The 15,180-nt window shown below is 40.5% G+C and overlaps 1 protein-coding gene across 1 annotated transcript in view; it reads right to left on the bottom strand.

Annotated features, from left to right (window-relative positions):
* Positions 1-369: 369 nt before the first annotated feature.
* Positions 370-15,180, bottom strand: part of slco2a1 (solute carrier organic anion transporter family member 2A1) — a 75,123-nt gene continuing 60,312 nt past the window's right edge. The window contains exons 11-16 of the mRNA XM_008106364.3: positions 14,796-14,985; positions 9,638-9,788; positions 7,481-7,650; positions 5,208-5,272; positions 4,080-4,203; positions 370-1,425 (exon numbers count right to left, since the gene is read on the bottom strand). Coding sequence (XP_008104571.3) covers positions 1,305-1,425; positions 4,080-4,203; positions 5,208-5,272; positions 7,481-7,650; positions 9,638-9,788; positions 14,796-14,985 — 821 coding nt within the window. The 3' untranslated portion in view covers positions 370-1,304. The remainder of the gene's footprint in view (positions 1,426-4,079; positions 4,204-5,207; positions 5,273-7,480; positions 7,651-9,637; positions 9,789-14,795; positions 14,986-15,180) is intronic.

The following is a 15,180-nucleotide window of genomic DNA, read 5'->3' as shown; positions in this document are numbered from 1 at the left end:
CAAAGAATACACTTTATTTACCATAAACCAAAGAGCATTTTAGCTGGATCGATTTTTGCAGTCACAAAAAGCTCTTCCCACCCTACTCATTGTGCAAGTAATCAAACAACCATTTTCATTTTCATTTTCAATTTAAAAATAAATTACAAAATGAGGTCCTTTCACCAACATGATCATGAAGCATTTTCTGTGCTTTGGAACACACTCATCTCTTTGAAAGAGGATTCACTGAATGCAAATGCTGGTCAGCACCCTTTAGTGCATCTCAGGATTAGACATGGTATCACTATAGCAACAAGAAGGCATGGAGACAAGAATAATATTGGTAGGCTGACACCTTTGAAGAAGATCAATAACATGGTATGAACAAACTGGAAAATGGCATTTATTTAAAAATTCAATATATCACAAAAAACCCTAACTTTATACATTAAGCGGAGCTTATGTCCACTCTGACCTGTGTAGTAAATGAAAAGAGAAGGCACAAATGTCAAGGCAAGCTGAGCCCTTATAACTCCTTTCCATCCCTGATTCCACGTCTTGGTTCAGGGAAAGATAATGTAGTGTCATATAGATGTTCAGAACTACAACTCTCTTAAGCCTTGGCTACTATGACCTGTAGCCAGGGAACCTGAGAGATTAGTCTAAGCACCTGGAGGGTGGTCGATTACTATCCCTGCCACCCTGGATATAATACAACAGCTTGGTGGACTCAGTCAGTATGGGAAATAGTTCATAAACAGGACTACTCTCTTCTCAACAAACGTCCAAGCTATCTGACTCTTAAGAGTTTTCATTCACCATTTTCAGAGATCTGATGTTCCTCAAAAGATCTGGCTGCCTTTTTTCCAACTATCTGACCTAGCCATTGAGAGAAAGGAGAACACCAAAAAAGTCAGCTTCCTGAATATGTCCAGAGAGTTGTTGAATACAGAAGTGCGGGCCCAAAGGGACCTCATGGCCATATCATGGCCAAAGCCTCTTTCCTAGCCCTGTGAGATCGTTTCACAGTGAACATCTGCTGAAGAGATGAGTAGACTGAACCGGGTCTTTTAACACTGATTAGATGCTTGGTCACCAGAAGCACTGCTTATTCTCCATTTACCAACAAAGTCATGTCCACTGAATTGGACTACACGCTGTGGAAGCTGATAATGCCAGATGTTCAAATGCTAAAATGAAATGGTTTCCTTATTGCAAAAATAAAAATAAAAATAAAAGGAGAAGCCACAAGGGCAAAGTACTGTTATGTAAATACAGGCATTGTACAAAATGGCATTCCAGCTGGATCTTGTAATGCAGAGCTACACGGGTTTAGCAGTTTTTTCTTGGACATCGTATTCCTCCTTCTTTCTCAGCTTCCAGCTGATCAAGGATAACATCAGAATCCCAAAAAGTATGTAACCGACTAGTAAACCTAAGTACCTGGCAAGAAAAATGGGGGAAAGAAACTAAATGGTATGGTAAAACTGAAACAGAACAGATTTTGAGTGGAAACATAAAGTCAGTTTGTTCAGAATAGTATCCACAAAAACAAACCATGTTTTCAGGAGTGAGATTGAGATTGTAATAGGATCTAGGACCTCATCACATGGACAAAAAGCCCCGTCCTAGGACGCTGCTGAGATGCAGCAAAGACAAAGCCCTGCTGGAAGTAGTAGTGCATTGTGCAATGGGAACCAAAGGCCTTCGTGCTTAAAGGGGTGGGAAAGTGGAGCATGCTGACAATTCTTCCTGTCTGATGAGGTCGTCATTGAGTCAGCTGGGGACAGATTGGGACCAAGCCGGGTGCAGACAGGAATCGGCATGTGACGGTAAGGGGGGGTGATACAAGGCACTGCTCGTTGGCTTCCCATACTGCTCTGACAGATTTCCACTCTATCCCCTGGCTTAAGGACCTCCATGTGATGAGGTCCCTAGAAGATTGGCTAGCTGGAGAGTTTATATGACTCATATTTATCTCCCAACTTTTCTTCATTGAGATGAAAGGTGCGGGCATGGCTTCCCCATCTGACTCCTCACATCAATAATGTGAGGAAGGTCACGTTGAGAAAGTGACTGGTTCAAGGCCACCCTTTGTATTTCATGAGTCAGACAAGATAATCACCTGGATCTGTGTTGTCGAAGGCTTTCATGGCCGGGATCAAAGGGTTGTTGTATGTTTTCTGGGCTGTATGCCTATGTTCCAGAAGTATTCTCTACTGACATTTCACCCACATCTATGGCAGGCATACCTCACAACCTCTGAGGATGCCTGCCATAGATGTGGGCGAAACGTCAGGAGAGAATACTTCTGGAACATGGCCATACAGCCCGGAAAACATACAACAAACCTGGATCTCCTACAGTTCAGCACTCTAGCAATTACACCACACAGTGTCTCACTGCCTGGCTTCAACTGGCTTCTCCCTTAATCCCTCATCTTGAGATAACTATTGATAATTCTTGAAGTCCACAAAACAAAGGCAGAGGACCTTGACTTATGCTGTGGAAATGATCTTTGGGAAAAGAGCCTTGCTTTAAGGGTGGGCTTGGTGATATGAAACTCTTGCTGCAAGAAAGTTGCAGGGAGGGCCCTTTCACCCTACATAATTATAGCACTCTGATTCTACTGCCATGGTTTCATCCTATGGCATTTTGGAATTGGCATTTTATGGAAGAGTGTTTAGAACTCTCTGTCAGAGCACTCATCTAGTGCTTCACCAAACTACAATATAAAAGGATGGAGCCATGGCAGTTAAAGAGCAATCAGTGTTACAGTTGCATAAAGTGAAAGGATTCCAGATTCTGAATGTTTTTTTTCCCCTATCACTAAAGCTCTGTGGAACCACCAGGATATTTGCATCTTTGGGGCGGTGGAGCAGGAACAATTGCACGATCTCAGATACTCTCCCTTACCTTGGAGTGGAAACTTACAAATCAGTTTTGGAAACTATTCTATTTTGGGAAGGACAGATTTTTACCCTTTCCTGGAACTGAAATGAGTGAGTTTAAAACCCACTTGGGCAAGTCTATAGGCCACCACTGCTCAAGCCATTCCATATCTGTTATGCTAAGCTACCCTTTGAGAGAATGAACATGGACTCTCCTGGGACTCTATCAATGACAACTGTGCAGAACATAATTAAAAAATAAGAAGCTGAAGCAAGTGTCAGTCTAAATTGGCTCACTGATAGAAAAAATATCTGCAACTTCCAAGAGGCAAAGAAAAAAGGCTGCATCTGTGTGTGGGCAACCCAAATACCTCAAATCCAAAAAGGCATGGTTCAAGAATGGAGTTTGGGGAGGGTTTATCCTTGGCTGTGGGAAAGATAAAGATTGAACCATTTTGGGAGGGGTGTGTGTGAATTGCTTAAGCAGACTTACACACACAGTTTCCTGCTACAGGTGCCTCATACAATAAAGCCAAGGGCATTTGGGAGCAGAGTGGAAAATCAAGTGGCCACATAGGACCACCAACATCATTGCCACAGCTGCAGATGTTTTGTATTTTCTTGATCCTGAGTAAATGCATACCGTGTATCCCCAAAAATAAGACAGTGTCTTATATTAATTTTTGCTCCCAAAGATGTGCTAGGTCTTATTTTCAGGGGATGTCTTATTTTCCATGAAGAAGAATTTTCATTTATTGTTGAACAAAAAATGAACATTTATTATATACTGTAGAGTAGTTATTACAAACCAGCATAACCAGACAAACTGAATCCTGTCAAGAATTTCTTGTTACTACCATTATTTCCATGTACAACACTCTATGGTATATACATTTACCGATCCGGCATGCTCTGGTATTCTGTTTGGCGGGCATGCTCCCAAACAAAAACTTTGCTAGGTCTTACTTTCGGGGGAGGCCTTATATTTAGCAATTCAGCAAAACTTCTACTAGGTCTTATTTCGAGGGGATGTCTTATTTTTGGGGAAACAGGGTATGCATATCTCGGCTCCTTGGAGGAAGTACAGATTAGGATATGAATGTGACCAACAAAAACGGGTGTTAATGATCAGATTTGCAGGAGCCTTATGTGCTTTAGGTGAAGAAAGGCCTTGACTTCTCAACACAAATTGTATAGATGGGTTACCTGGTACGTAGGAAGTTGTTGTTATAGTAAAAACAGGATCCACCACTTTTGTTGCAACGTTTTCTCCACCAGATGCATGAGGTGTCTATGAGAAATCCAAAGAAGGCAGGAGCCGGCAACCAGGCTTCGGAAGAAAGAAAAACAAAGAAATGAAGGCTACATTTTGTACACTTGGCTCTGTGTACGCAGAAACGTCACAGAGTCAAGTCTGATATGGAACTTCCTTTCCTGGTCTTTGTCCCTGAGGAAATAGGGAGCTGAGCCTTTATCTGAGCTGGAGTTGGGGACAGACTGTGGATGCGAAGCAGCAGATGTAAAAAGCCCTCTTAGGCAATGTAGCAATAGTTCATATTTAGGAACTGTGACTTTGTTCAATTAAAAGGCTTTTATATTTTCTTTAAAATATACATCTATACCACTGCCCTTTTTATATAACTGCATACATCATGTTTGGTTTGGTTTTTAAGTTTCCTTTCCATTTCAGCTTGGCAAACCAATCACCCTCCTGCCTCAATTATAAAATAGATATTTTTTCCTGAGGCCAGTGGCAACATCTGAGTCCCAATGCATTTTTGATAGCATAATTGGAAACACAAAGGTATCAAAATGCCTCCCTTTTATTACCCTTCCAGTGGCACTCAGATCTTGAAGGAACTCTGCTCATCTGTTTGTGTACTGAGTATCTTAGGTACTTTCTGGAAATGCAATTTTTTCAAGGCATCCAAACAAGAAAACAACTTAAGTGGATGGGGAAATTACATTTTCTGGCACATGGACTTGGCCAGAAATGGGTACAATTTAACATTGTAATTTAAACAATGCAGTTTTACATTTTTGCCAATTTTGTGCTAAGACCCACAAGTAAAAAAGTGTATAAAAGCATATGTCGTAGAGAAATGTATGGCCAAGTAAGAGCACAGAAATACAGAATACTGGAGGAAAACAACATGCACAATGTGTGCACTAAGAAGAAGGTCTAAAAATGTAAACATTAGGAGACATGTGCAAGTCAGAATGAGCTTAATGCTGGAAAAAATGAGAACATGAGCAGAACAAAACTGGTTTAATTTGTCCATCCCTGATCAGAAGTAAATGTGCTGAGGACCATAGTCCCAGGCTGGCACTCACCAAGCAATCTCATCAACAAGAACTGGACCCCAATGGCAAACGACTTTTCTTCATAGGCCACCACCCTGGTGTGGGGCAAAGACACAGCGTTACACATACACAAACTTCAAAGGCTCTGCAGAAATGCAAAGAGTCCTGCCTATAACTTCTGTGTCTACTATATGTAAGAAATAAAGCTTAAAAGTGAAATATTTTTAATATAGTTATGCTGAAAAGAGCCTATACTGGGTTCATAGAGCAGATCCTTCACAATGGCACTACAATTGAATACATAAGTAGGTGAGCTTTGTCAGAATGTGTAAATTACTCAGCGTTTCTTTAAGTGCTAACAGAATCAATGTCTCAGGATTATCCAGAGGTGTGTCACTGTAATTGGGGTGGAGTAGCAGAGTGCTGGGACTGTTGCATTTAAGTTTGTAGTAACCCAATGAGGGTTGGAGGTTGGTGTATGAAGATAGAAGAGAGAGAGTTTGTGCATACTGTAAATATATTAGTATTTGTACTATTACTGCAACTAAAAGAAAAGCCTTCTGGTTGGAACAAACAGCTTTGTGTTTGTGTTGTTTTTATTCCTGTTGAAACAACTTCACTACAAGAAGGTATTTGGCTACCTAATGGGAGTGAAAAGTCCCTTCCACTATACTACAGGGAATTTCATGCTGATTTGAACCCCTGACAAGCTTAAGGGGCAGGGCTTGCCGAGATATGGATATGTCACAATTAATAAAATTAATTATGACATATCCATATCTTGTACAAAGAAGCACCTTTTAACAAAGTTTTTGTTGCCCACTCAGTACCTTACTCATACTTATCATCCTCTGTCTAGCTCAGTGGTCCTTAATCTGTGAGTCCCCAGATCTTTTGGCCTACAACTCCCAGAAATTCCAGCCAGTTTACCAGTTGCTGGGATTTCTGGGAGTTGACGGCCAAAACATCTGGAGACCCACAGGTTGAGAACCACTGATCTAGCTGGATATTATTTTAACAACAATGAAATTGGAATAATGGAGAAGGAGAACTGGAGAAATACAGACTTTCAGAGTCAGAGAACATCAGCATGTCTGCAGTAAATACTGTAATACAGAAAAGCTTAAGCTGGTGTGGTGTTTTACTCTAGCCAGTTTTAACGTAGCTGTGTGAGCCTGTCTACAACAGGAGCTGCCTCCAGAATCCATCACTGTACATGCATGAAAAGCAAAACAGAAATAAAAGAGGAAAACATAAGCCTGCCTCACCAACTACTTCCAACAAATAAATATATATATAGATGTGTAAGTCTGGTCAACAAAATGGAAGCTTTAAGAAATGTGGAGGCTGGTTAAAGGGTATACAATTTATATTCTTGCACTTTGGCTCAGCTCACTCTTACTTAACCTTGGTTTTGTTTCTACATTATGTTTTACTATGTCATTTTGTTTTTGCTATTTTATTATGTCACTGTGGATAATTGTATTTTATCTTGTCTATTTTGTATGATGTATATATTTTATCCTGTTTTGGTGTGTTTACCTGGGCTTGGCCTCATGTTAGCCACCCCGAGTCCCTTTGGGGAGATGAAGGCGGGGTACAAAAATAAAGTTGTTGATGTTGATGTTGTTGTTGTTGTTGTTGTTGTTATTATTATTATTATTATGAAATAAAAAAAACCCTTTCCATGTATTTTGGAAGAGGTTTTCAAGTCGGCTTTAGAAAACATTAACTGTTTTTATGTAAGAGTTACCAGACATGAATGTTTCATTTCATATGTGCATTAGAGTTTGAAATAATCTGAACACACATAACAAACAACACACCGTTAGTTTTAAGATAACAACTGTGTTAAAATGTATATTACATATTTCTTCCTCTGGTAACAAATTTTCTGTTATAAGAAGTAATGCCCAGGAACACATTTCCTGTGTTAACTGATGTGTACTTGTACCTTCATATTCAGTATGATGAACACTAACTAGCCTTGGAGCAGGAAAAGGCAAAGTGCCATTCTGAAGTTGCATCCTGTTCCCAAGGCAGTTTATATGGCCCTCAGCCCTACCAGATTGCCTTTTTTCTGCCCCAAATCCATGTGTGGCAATTCCCCCTTAAAATAGGTTGCACTCCATGCCATTTTACTCTTTATAATAAAAATACTATTTTTTTCTAAATCAGAAGGGAACGCCTGTCACTCTGGAGTATTTTTATGTCAGTCCATGCAGATCCCAATGGGTACTGTGGCCAGAAAATGATCCTTTAGACTAGCCACAGTTGCCCACCCTACCCCTGGCCCTCCTTACCTTAGCACCATCATGTATAGAGGATTGTGTGTGAGACTGGCAATTAGTGCAGCAAGCGAGATGATAAAGATGACAGGCAGCAACAGGTGGGCACAGCTCAGCGGACATGATCCATTTCTTGCTGAGGACTGTCCATCCTTGGTAACAATACAGGAGCAGTTTGTGTAGATCTAGTTGGAGAAGCACAGCAAGCCTATCTCAAGACCACAGCTCATAAATCGAATATACTCCTTGTAAGAAAGGTTCACATCTGGCATTTCCATTTAAAAGGACCAGGAAGCAGATTGTACAAAACATTTCTCTCTGAACCCCTGAAAAGCTACAGCTGGTCAATGTACAGCTGTCAACCCACACCTCTCCAGATGATGTTTGACTTCCAAAGCAGAAAAAGAAAAATGTTACCAATTTGATTTTAAAATGTCTGGACCAACATCTCTGAAAACTTAGGGCAAGTGTCAATAATGTGAATGCAGGCTCAACCAGTGTCTAAATGTAGGCAAAATACTTAAAATGTAAAAGTGCAAATACTTGTACCTAGACAGCTTAACTGTGACACCCCCTGCCATATCATGCAAGCAACTAACCTCAATATGAAAAAGGTTTACGTAACTTTCAAAAGACTATCAGACTTGGCTTCAACATTAGTCTGTATCTGCTTCTGAAACTTTAACGGCAACAATCAGCATGAATTATCCTTACAGAGCTACCTTAAGGCAGGGGCAAGTGACCGAAAAAGAGCAGAGTCTAATTTTCACTTCTGCGTACCCCATGAACTACATTTATATATTTTCAGCCAAATATGATCTAGAGTTGATCGTAAGTCCCTTGCTGTCCCACTTCCTGATCTGGGGGGGGGGGGCTGTTATTGAGAAAGGAAAATTCTTTGGGGGGTCGTGAGAGAAAAGATCTAAAGCAAAACACAGTTCCTTAGTGATTTGGGTTATTTTTAGAACAGTCCTTCCAAAAGGGTTTGTAGGAAATCCCCCTAAAATAAGTTAATTTGGGAGGAACTGCAGACTCGATGGGGTTGATGGTTATTAAAATGTGACAGTACTGCATGTGGCCAATGGGCTGCATTGCTGTCAGCTATTTTAGTAGAGAGTGGATTTCAGATTGGCTTCTCCTTAAGAGATATTGGACATGAGCAATTGGACATTCACTGGGCATGACCTGCATTCAGGAGACAATATAAAACCAGAGAGACCAGATTTTGTGAAACCATAACCTGGTCTAATTCACACTCTAGTTCAGTGGTTCTCAACTTGTGGGTCCCCAGATGGTTTGGCTTTCAACTCCCAGAAATCCTAACAGCTGGTAAGCTAGCTGGGATTTCTGGGAGTTGTGGGCCAAAACACCTAGGTTGAGAACCACTGGCTCAGTGTTTCTCAAACTTTGCTCCTCCAGGTGTTTTGGACTTCAGCTCCCAGAAATCCCAGCCAGCTTACCAGCTGTTAGGAATTGTGGGAGCTGAAGTCCAAAACATCTAGAGGAGAATAGTTTGAGAAACTCTGATCTAGTTAATAGAGTCTATTAGTTATCCCAAATGATAAAGTTGTCAGACTCATCTTTCCCTCCAGATTTAATAAAGTCCTAGTGGCTGAACTGGACACCCCTTGCCTGCCAAGAATATGTTCTCCATTTGAGTAGTTGGGATAGTTATTACCAGTAGGAAACAGAAACAGAATGTGATGTTGAGCCCACATCCAGATTCCCAGCCCTTTTGTCAAATTGACAACTCTTTAAACATGATCTCATACAGATAATCTAGGTAAAGGTAAAAGTTTCCCCTGACATTAAGTCTAGTCTTGTCTGACTCTGTGGGTTGGTGCTCATCTCCATTTCTAAGCCAAAGAGCCGGCATCGTCTGTAGACACCTCCAAGGTCATGTGGCCAGCATGGCTGCATGGAGCGCCGTTACCTTCCCGCTGGAGTGGTACCTATTGATCTACTCACATTTGCATGTTTTGAACTGCTAGGTTGGCAGAAGCTGGGGCTAACAGCAGGAGCTCACTTTGCTCCCCAGATCTGAACCACCAACTTTCCGGTCAGCAAGTTCAACAGCTCAGTGGTTTAACCTGCTGCAATACCGGGTTAATCCAGCAGCCATTAGAAACTACAGGGATTCCATCCTCAAAAGTTCCCAGTGATGCTACTTACCACAGTCCTTGAACTGGAAGAATTAGAGACAAAACCGGTGCAACCAGCATGACAGGGAGAGATGTACTCCACACCATTATCACCACAGATGGGATGAAAGAGATACTTTGAGCAGGAGCATTGTTGGCTGCACTGATCCTCCTCTTGGGAACTTGAGGTCAGAAAGAGAAAGACATAGAGGAAATCAGGTGAAATTAGGTAATATGGATGAAATATACTTTCTTGAATGTGTTGGGTGATTAACTTCAGATTCCCAATCTGTTATTGTTAGGTCCTTGCCATTCTGATATCTAGTTTGCTGCATGTCCAAGGTGGGGCTTTTCTGTGAATGGGTCATAATAGTTATTCACATATATATGCAAACAAAACATTCCCTACTTCCAGCAGAAAGCTAGCTGATGCTTTGAGTAATCTACTTGGGAGAAAACTTTCATTTGAAATCACAGAGTGCCTCATGTTCAATGAAAACAAACACCGGTCTAAAGTAAACTGTAAGTAAAATGGGAAACGTTACAGGTTCAGCCTGTAGACCACAATTTGTCAGCATGGAATACTTACCTTATTTACTTACTTAGGCGATCCTTCGTAAAATTAGGGTATGTATTAGATTCATGTAGTACATACATGGTAAATCTTAGTGCTGAGCTAGAACTAAGCTCAGCACTAGGAAGCTGCTTTAGGAGCACATGGAGCTCCTATTTGAGGGACACCATCTCTAATTAAATGGCCAGGGCTCAATGCTACGCAATGCTCAGGTTTGTAGTTTGGTGAGGCATCAGCATTCCTTGGCAGAGAAGGTTTAATATCTTGTTAAATGACAGCCCCATTATTTCAATAGCATTTAACAAAGGCAATTAACATGGATTCATTCTACAGCATAGATGCATCACAAGGTTTTCTCTTCCATTGCTAGAAGCTATGGTAACCTTAACACTTTTGTCTTTAAAGGAGGATTTCTAAGCATGCAGCAACGTTTTGGTCAAGTTACAAAGATTGCACTTTTTGCCACTGTGTATTACATTTGGCAGCAAATACTTTTTTGGGTTTCAGGGATTTGAAAATAGAGGTGCACATTAGATTCTATGGTGCATTGGACTCGAATAAATATGGTGTTTTTTTCTAGACTACAATTTCAAGACTCCTACAGCCACCACAGTTATTTGTCATGTTGAACTGGGGTTTTGAGGGAGTTCTAGTTAAAAAGAAGTAAAACTGTCCAAACTCTGCATTCTTATTTTATTTATTTAGGTCCCACCTTTCTCCCCAAAACTAGGATTCAAGTCAGCTTGTTATTAGGTATTCTGTAACATATTATGAGCAGCCACCTAATGGTAATACAGTAGGCTTACCATATATGCATATTTTGGGACTGTGCAAGTATGAAAAAATGATAATCATGTCCCATATTATTAAATGGTAACAACATGAACATTTCTTTTCGTGTCAGGAGCGACTTGAGAAACTGCAAGTCATTTCTGGTGTGAGAGAATTGACTGTCTGCAAGGACGTTGACCAGGGGACGCCCGGATGTTTGATGTTTTACCATCCTTGTGGGAGGCTTCTTTCATGTCCCCACATGGGGAGCTGGAGCTGACAGAAGTAGACCTGTCCATCAGAGGTCCTGCTAGCACAAGGGTTTAACCCACTGTCATCAGGGGCTCTAACATGAACATGCAGGTTTCAAAGCCCATGTTGCCATCAATAGATAACGATTCATGATCTATTGAATTTGCAAATATCCAGCCCATGGATACAGATGTCCCACTGTATTGTGCTTATTTGTGGCAGAACAAAAACTGAGGTCTCAGTAATCTTTGCTAATCTAGTCCTTTGAAGGTCTTTTAATGGCATATGGAAAAGATTGAAGCTTATGAAATAAAATTCACCTATATTTCTGCTACTGAACTTTCACTGCAACTCAGCTGTCCGTGACGTCAAGAATAGTTTTAAAAAATAAATCTAGGTTTTTCTCTGGAGCTTTTCTGTGAATGAGTTCACATTCATGAGTATGAGTAGACCAGACCTCCATCATATTACAGCTACTTTGTGTTCTTGAGTTCAAAGTTTTGTTAGGAGATCATGTAGAGTTCAAGTTGCTGGTTTTATGTCTGAAAATACTTAGTAAAGGTAAAAGTTTTCCCCTGACGTTAAGTCCAGTCATATCTGACTCTGGGGGTTGGCGCTCATCTCCATTTCTAAGCCGAAGAGCCGGTGTTGTCCGTAGACACCTCCAAGGTCATGTGGCCGGCATGACTGCATGGAGCGCTGTTACCTTCCCGCCGGAGCGGTACCTATTGATCTACTCACATTGGCATGTTTTCGAACTACTTGGTTGGCAGGAGCTGGAGCTAACAGCGGCCACTCACGTCACTCACAGGGTTTGAACCTGGGACCTTTCAGTCTCCAGCTCAGTGCTTTAACACACTTCGCCACCAGGGTTCTTCTGAAAATACTTAACCAACAGTAATTGCTTCTTTTTGGAAGTAATTGTATGTATTCAACAAATGGGTGAATAATCTTTTAACTATGTTTTTTCAAGACTGACCCTTTTCTCTGGAAGAGTGAAGCAGCAACCTCAGGAAAGAGATTTTAGATGTAATGAAATGTAAGTTATTTTATATCTTGTCATTAGAATAACAGAACTGGAAGGACCAAATCGTTCTACCTCCTGCCATTCACAAGCAAACTACTTCTGAAAGATGCTTGTCCAACCTTTGTTTAAAGATTTCCAAAGATTGACCTTCCACCATTCACCAAGGCAGCCTATTTCACTGCTGCTCAACTTCCCCTTGTTTAGGTGGAATCCTTGTTCTTATAATTTGAATCCACCGTTAAATTGTTAAATCAATTACTTTTAACCTCAACAGCAGCAGAATACAAGTTCAACATATCTTCTATATGGCCCTTTCAGATATTTAAAATATATTTATTATTTTTACTTTTATTTTGTTCAAATAATAGATATTTTATTATTGTAAATATTTCATAATAAAAATTAAATATATTTATTATTATATTCATTTAAAATAAGAGAGATGTTTATTATTTTTGCAAGCAAGAACAAGGAGTGGTGCTTATGGAATTTCTTATCTTCTGTGCCAAAATAACATAGCTAGCTTTGGGTATTATGCATCTTGTGGAGAGCATGGAAACATTTGCCGTTTGGTCACAAACAGCTCAGATACCTTGGACTGGTCACAGTGGTAGGAAACTAGATGCCTCTTGAAAGTAGGTTAAGTGGGCATTGAGGGGGAAAGCCCCACCTTTGTTTCCTGGCAATTCCTAGTTACTGACACAAAGGCTTTGAATCATGTGGTATGGCTGATAGTTTCTAAGAATCCTACTCCTCTGTGAATATGTTTGAATTTCCTACTAAAATAATCAAAACCAGAGACTGTCACCACCTTCTTTTGCCAAGGAGTGTCATAACTTAGATCTTAACTGCATGATATCATTTCGCTGGAGAAAAATCCATTCCAATTAGAATGCAATGGTGAACTCCTAATATATAGTACTCCTAATATATTGCACAACTATAATTGTATTCCTCTGCCCTGAGACTGAATTGCCATTGTGTCACCCTTGGTTACTGGCTAGGCTTTTATTGTGTGATGTTGTGATTTTATAGTTCTGATGTATTAATTTGTTGTAATTGGAATACATTTTATGTTGTTGTATTTTATTGTATATTGCTGGGCTTGGTCTCCATGTAAGCCGCCTCAAATCCCCTCAGGGAGATGGGGTGGGATATAATAATAATAATAATAATAATAATAATAATAATAATAATAATAATAGTGCTATTTTCTGGCATTGTGTATTTCTGCTGCTTCTGTGACTGTTCATTTGTATTTTGATTCCGTAGCCCACTTGTTGATGGATGTCCAGAATCAGCAGCATCCACCGCGGTCCTTTTTATCCTGTGCGACGACCGAGCCAGTATAGACTTCATTTTGATTTGATTCTCCATAATGCTAATGGGTTAGGTGCAGACTGTGCAAGGAAACTGACGAAACCATTGATCATATCCTCAGCTGTTGTAAGAAAATCGCACAGACAGACTACCAACAGAGGCACAACTATGTGGCCCAAATGATTCATTGGAACTTATGCCTCAAGTACCACCTCCCAGGAGTAAAGAACTGGTGGGATCACAAACCTGCAAAAGTCTTGGAAAATGAGCATGCAAAGATACTGTGGGACTTCCGAATCCAGACTGACAAAGTTCTGGAACACAACACACCAGACATCACAGTTATGGAAAAGAAAAAGGTTTGGATCATTGATGTCGCCATCCCAGGTGACAGTTGCATTGACAAAAAACAACAGGAAAAACTCAGCCGCTATCAGGACCTCAAGATTGAACTTCAAAGACTCTGGCAGAAACCAGTGCAGGTGGTCCCGGTGGTGATGGGCACATTGGGTGCCGTGCCAAAAGATCTCAGCCGGCATTTGGAAACAATAGACATTGACAAAATTACGATCTGCCAACTGCAAAAGGCCACCCTACTGGGATCTGTGAGCATCATCCGAAAATACATCACACAGTCCTAGACACTTGGGAAGTGTTCGACTTGTGATTTTGTGATACAAAATCCAGCATATCTATCTTGTTTGCTGTGTCATACAATAATAATAATAATAATAATAATAATAATAATAATAATAATAATAACAACAACAACAACAACAACAACAGCAACTGTTTAGCTCCATTCTGAATTTTGACTCCCCTCCTCCACCTTCAAACCACCAGCTAGGACTGAGACGTAGCAGATACAGTGAAAAAACCATCAATTCAGACATTTATTAAAAGTGTGAATTTAATAATTCACATTAGGGGTATCTGAATGTGTGAGACCAACATATTAATAAGCAACGTTTCCCTTTGATAATCTGAAAAATCAATATCCTTTGTAAACCATGTTAATATTGGTCTTGCTATAATGTTGATCATTGAAGACTTAATTAAATAGTTACTCAAAGGAATTACTCAATTACAGAATTCAGAACAAAGTTTTAAAAGGGGGATATAATTCATCAAAGACTGTTAGGGTGGGCATGGAAATATATATGTATTAAGGTCCACAGTTTGAAGGCCAACTAATCTACCTTCTTGTTTTCTATAAAGTGTTTATGAAGAGGAAGGGATTATTACCTGGGTGGATAAACGCCAGCCACTTTCTGCGTGGAACAGCCCATAAAGAAGAGAGGCAAGATGCAGAGTGTGGCCACAAGGAGCACAACAATGGAGAACCGGGGGATGGCTTTGAGGGACAAGGCAAACCGCTTCATGATGAGCCCTCCAAAGAGCATCCCAAGAGCCGCTGCCGGCAAGTTCACAGATCCTGCAAAAGGAGGAAGAGGAAGAGATCATGAGGCATCCATCTTCAGCTATGAGGGACTCAGCTTTACACATTTCAGAAGGATAATGAAGTCAGTTTTATAAATGGCCTAGGGAAAATCTTTGCCTCATATGTACAGAAAGAGGGCCACTGACTAAGGATGCTGGCCACAGCTCTGGAGGTTGCTCCACACTCGAC

The sequence above is a fragment of the Anolis carolinensis genome, chromosome 3 (genome assembly GCF_035594765.1).
Source record: "Anolis carolinensis isolate JA03-04 chromosome 3, rAnoCar3.1.pri, whole genome shotgun sequence".
In the NCBI taxonomy this organism is placed as follows: domain Eukaryota; kingdom Metazoa; phylum Chordata; class Lepidosauria; order Squamata; family Dactyloidae; genus Anolis; species Anolis carolinensis.
The sequence above is the reverse complement of the archived record's forward strand: the minus strand, read 5'-3'. Positions and strand labels throughout refer to the sequence as shown.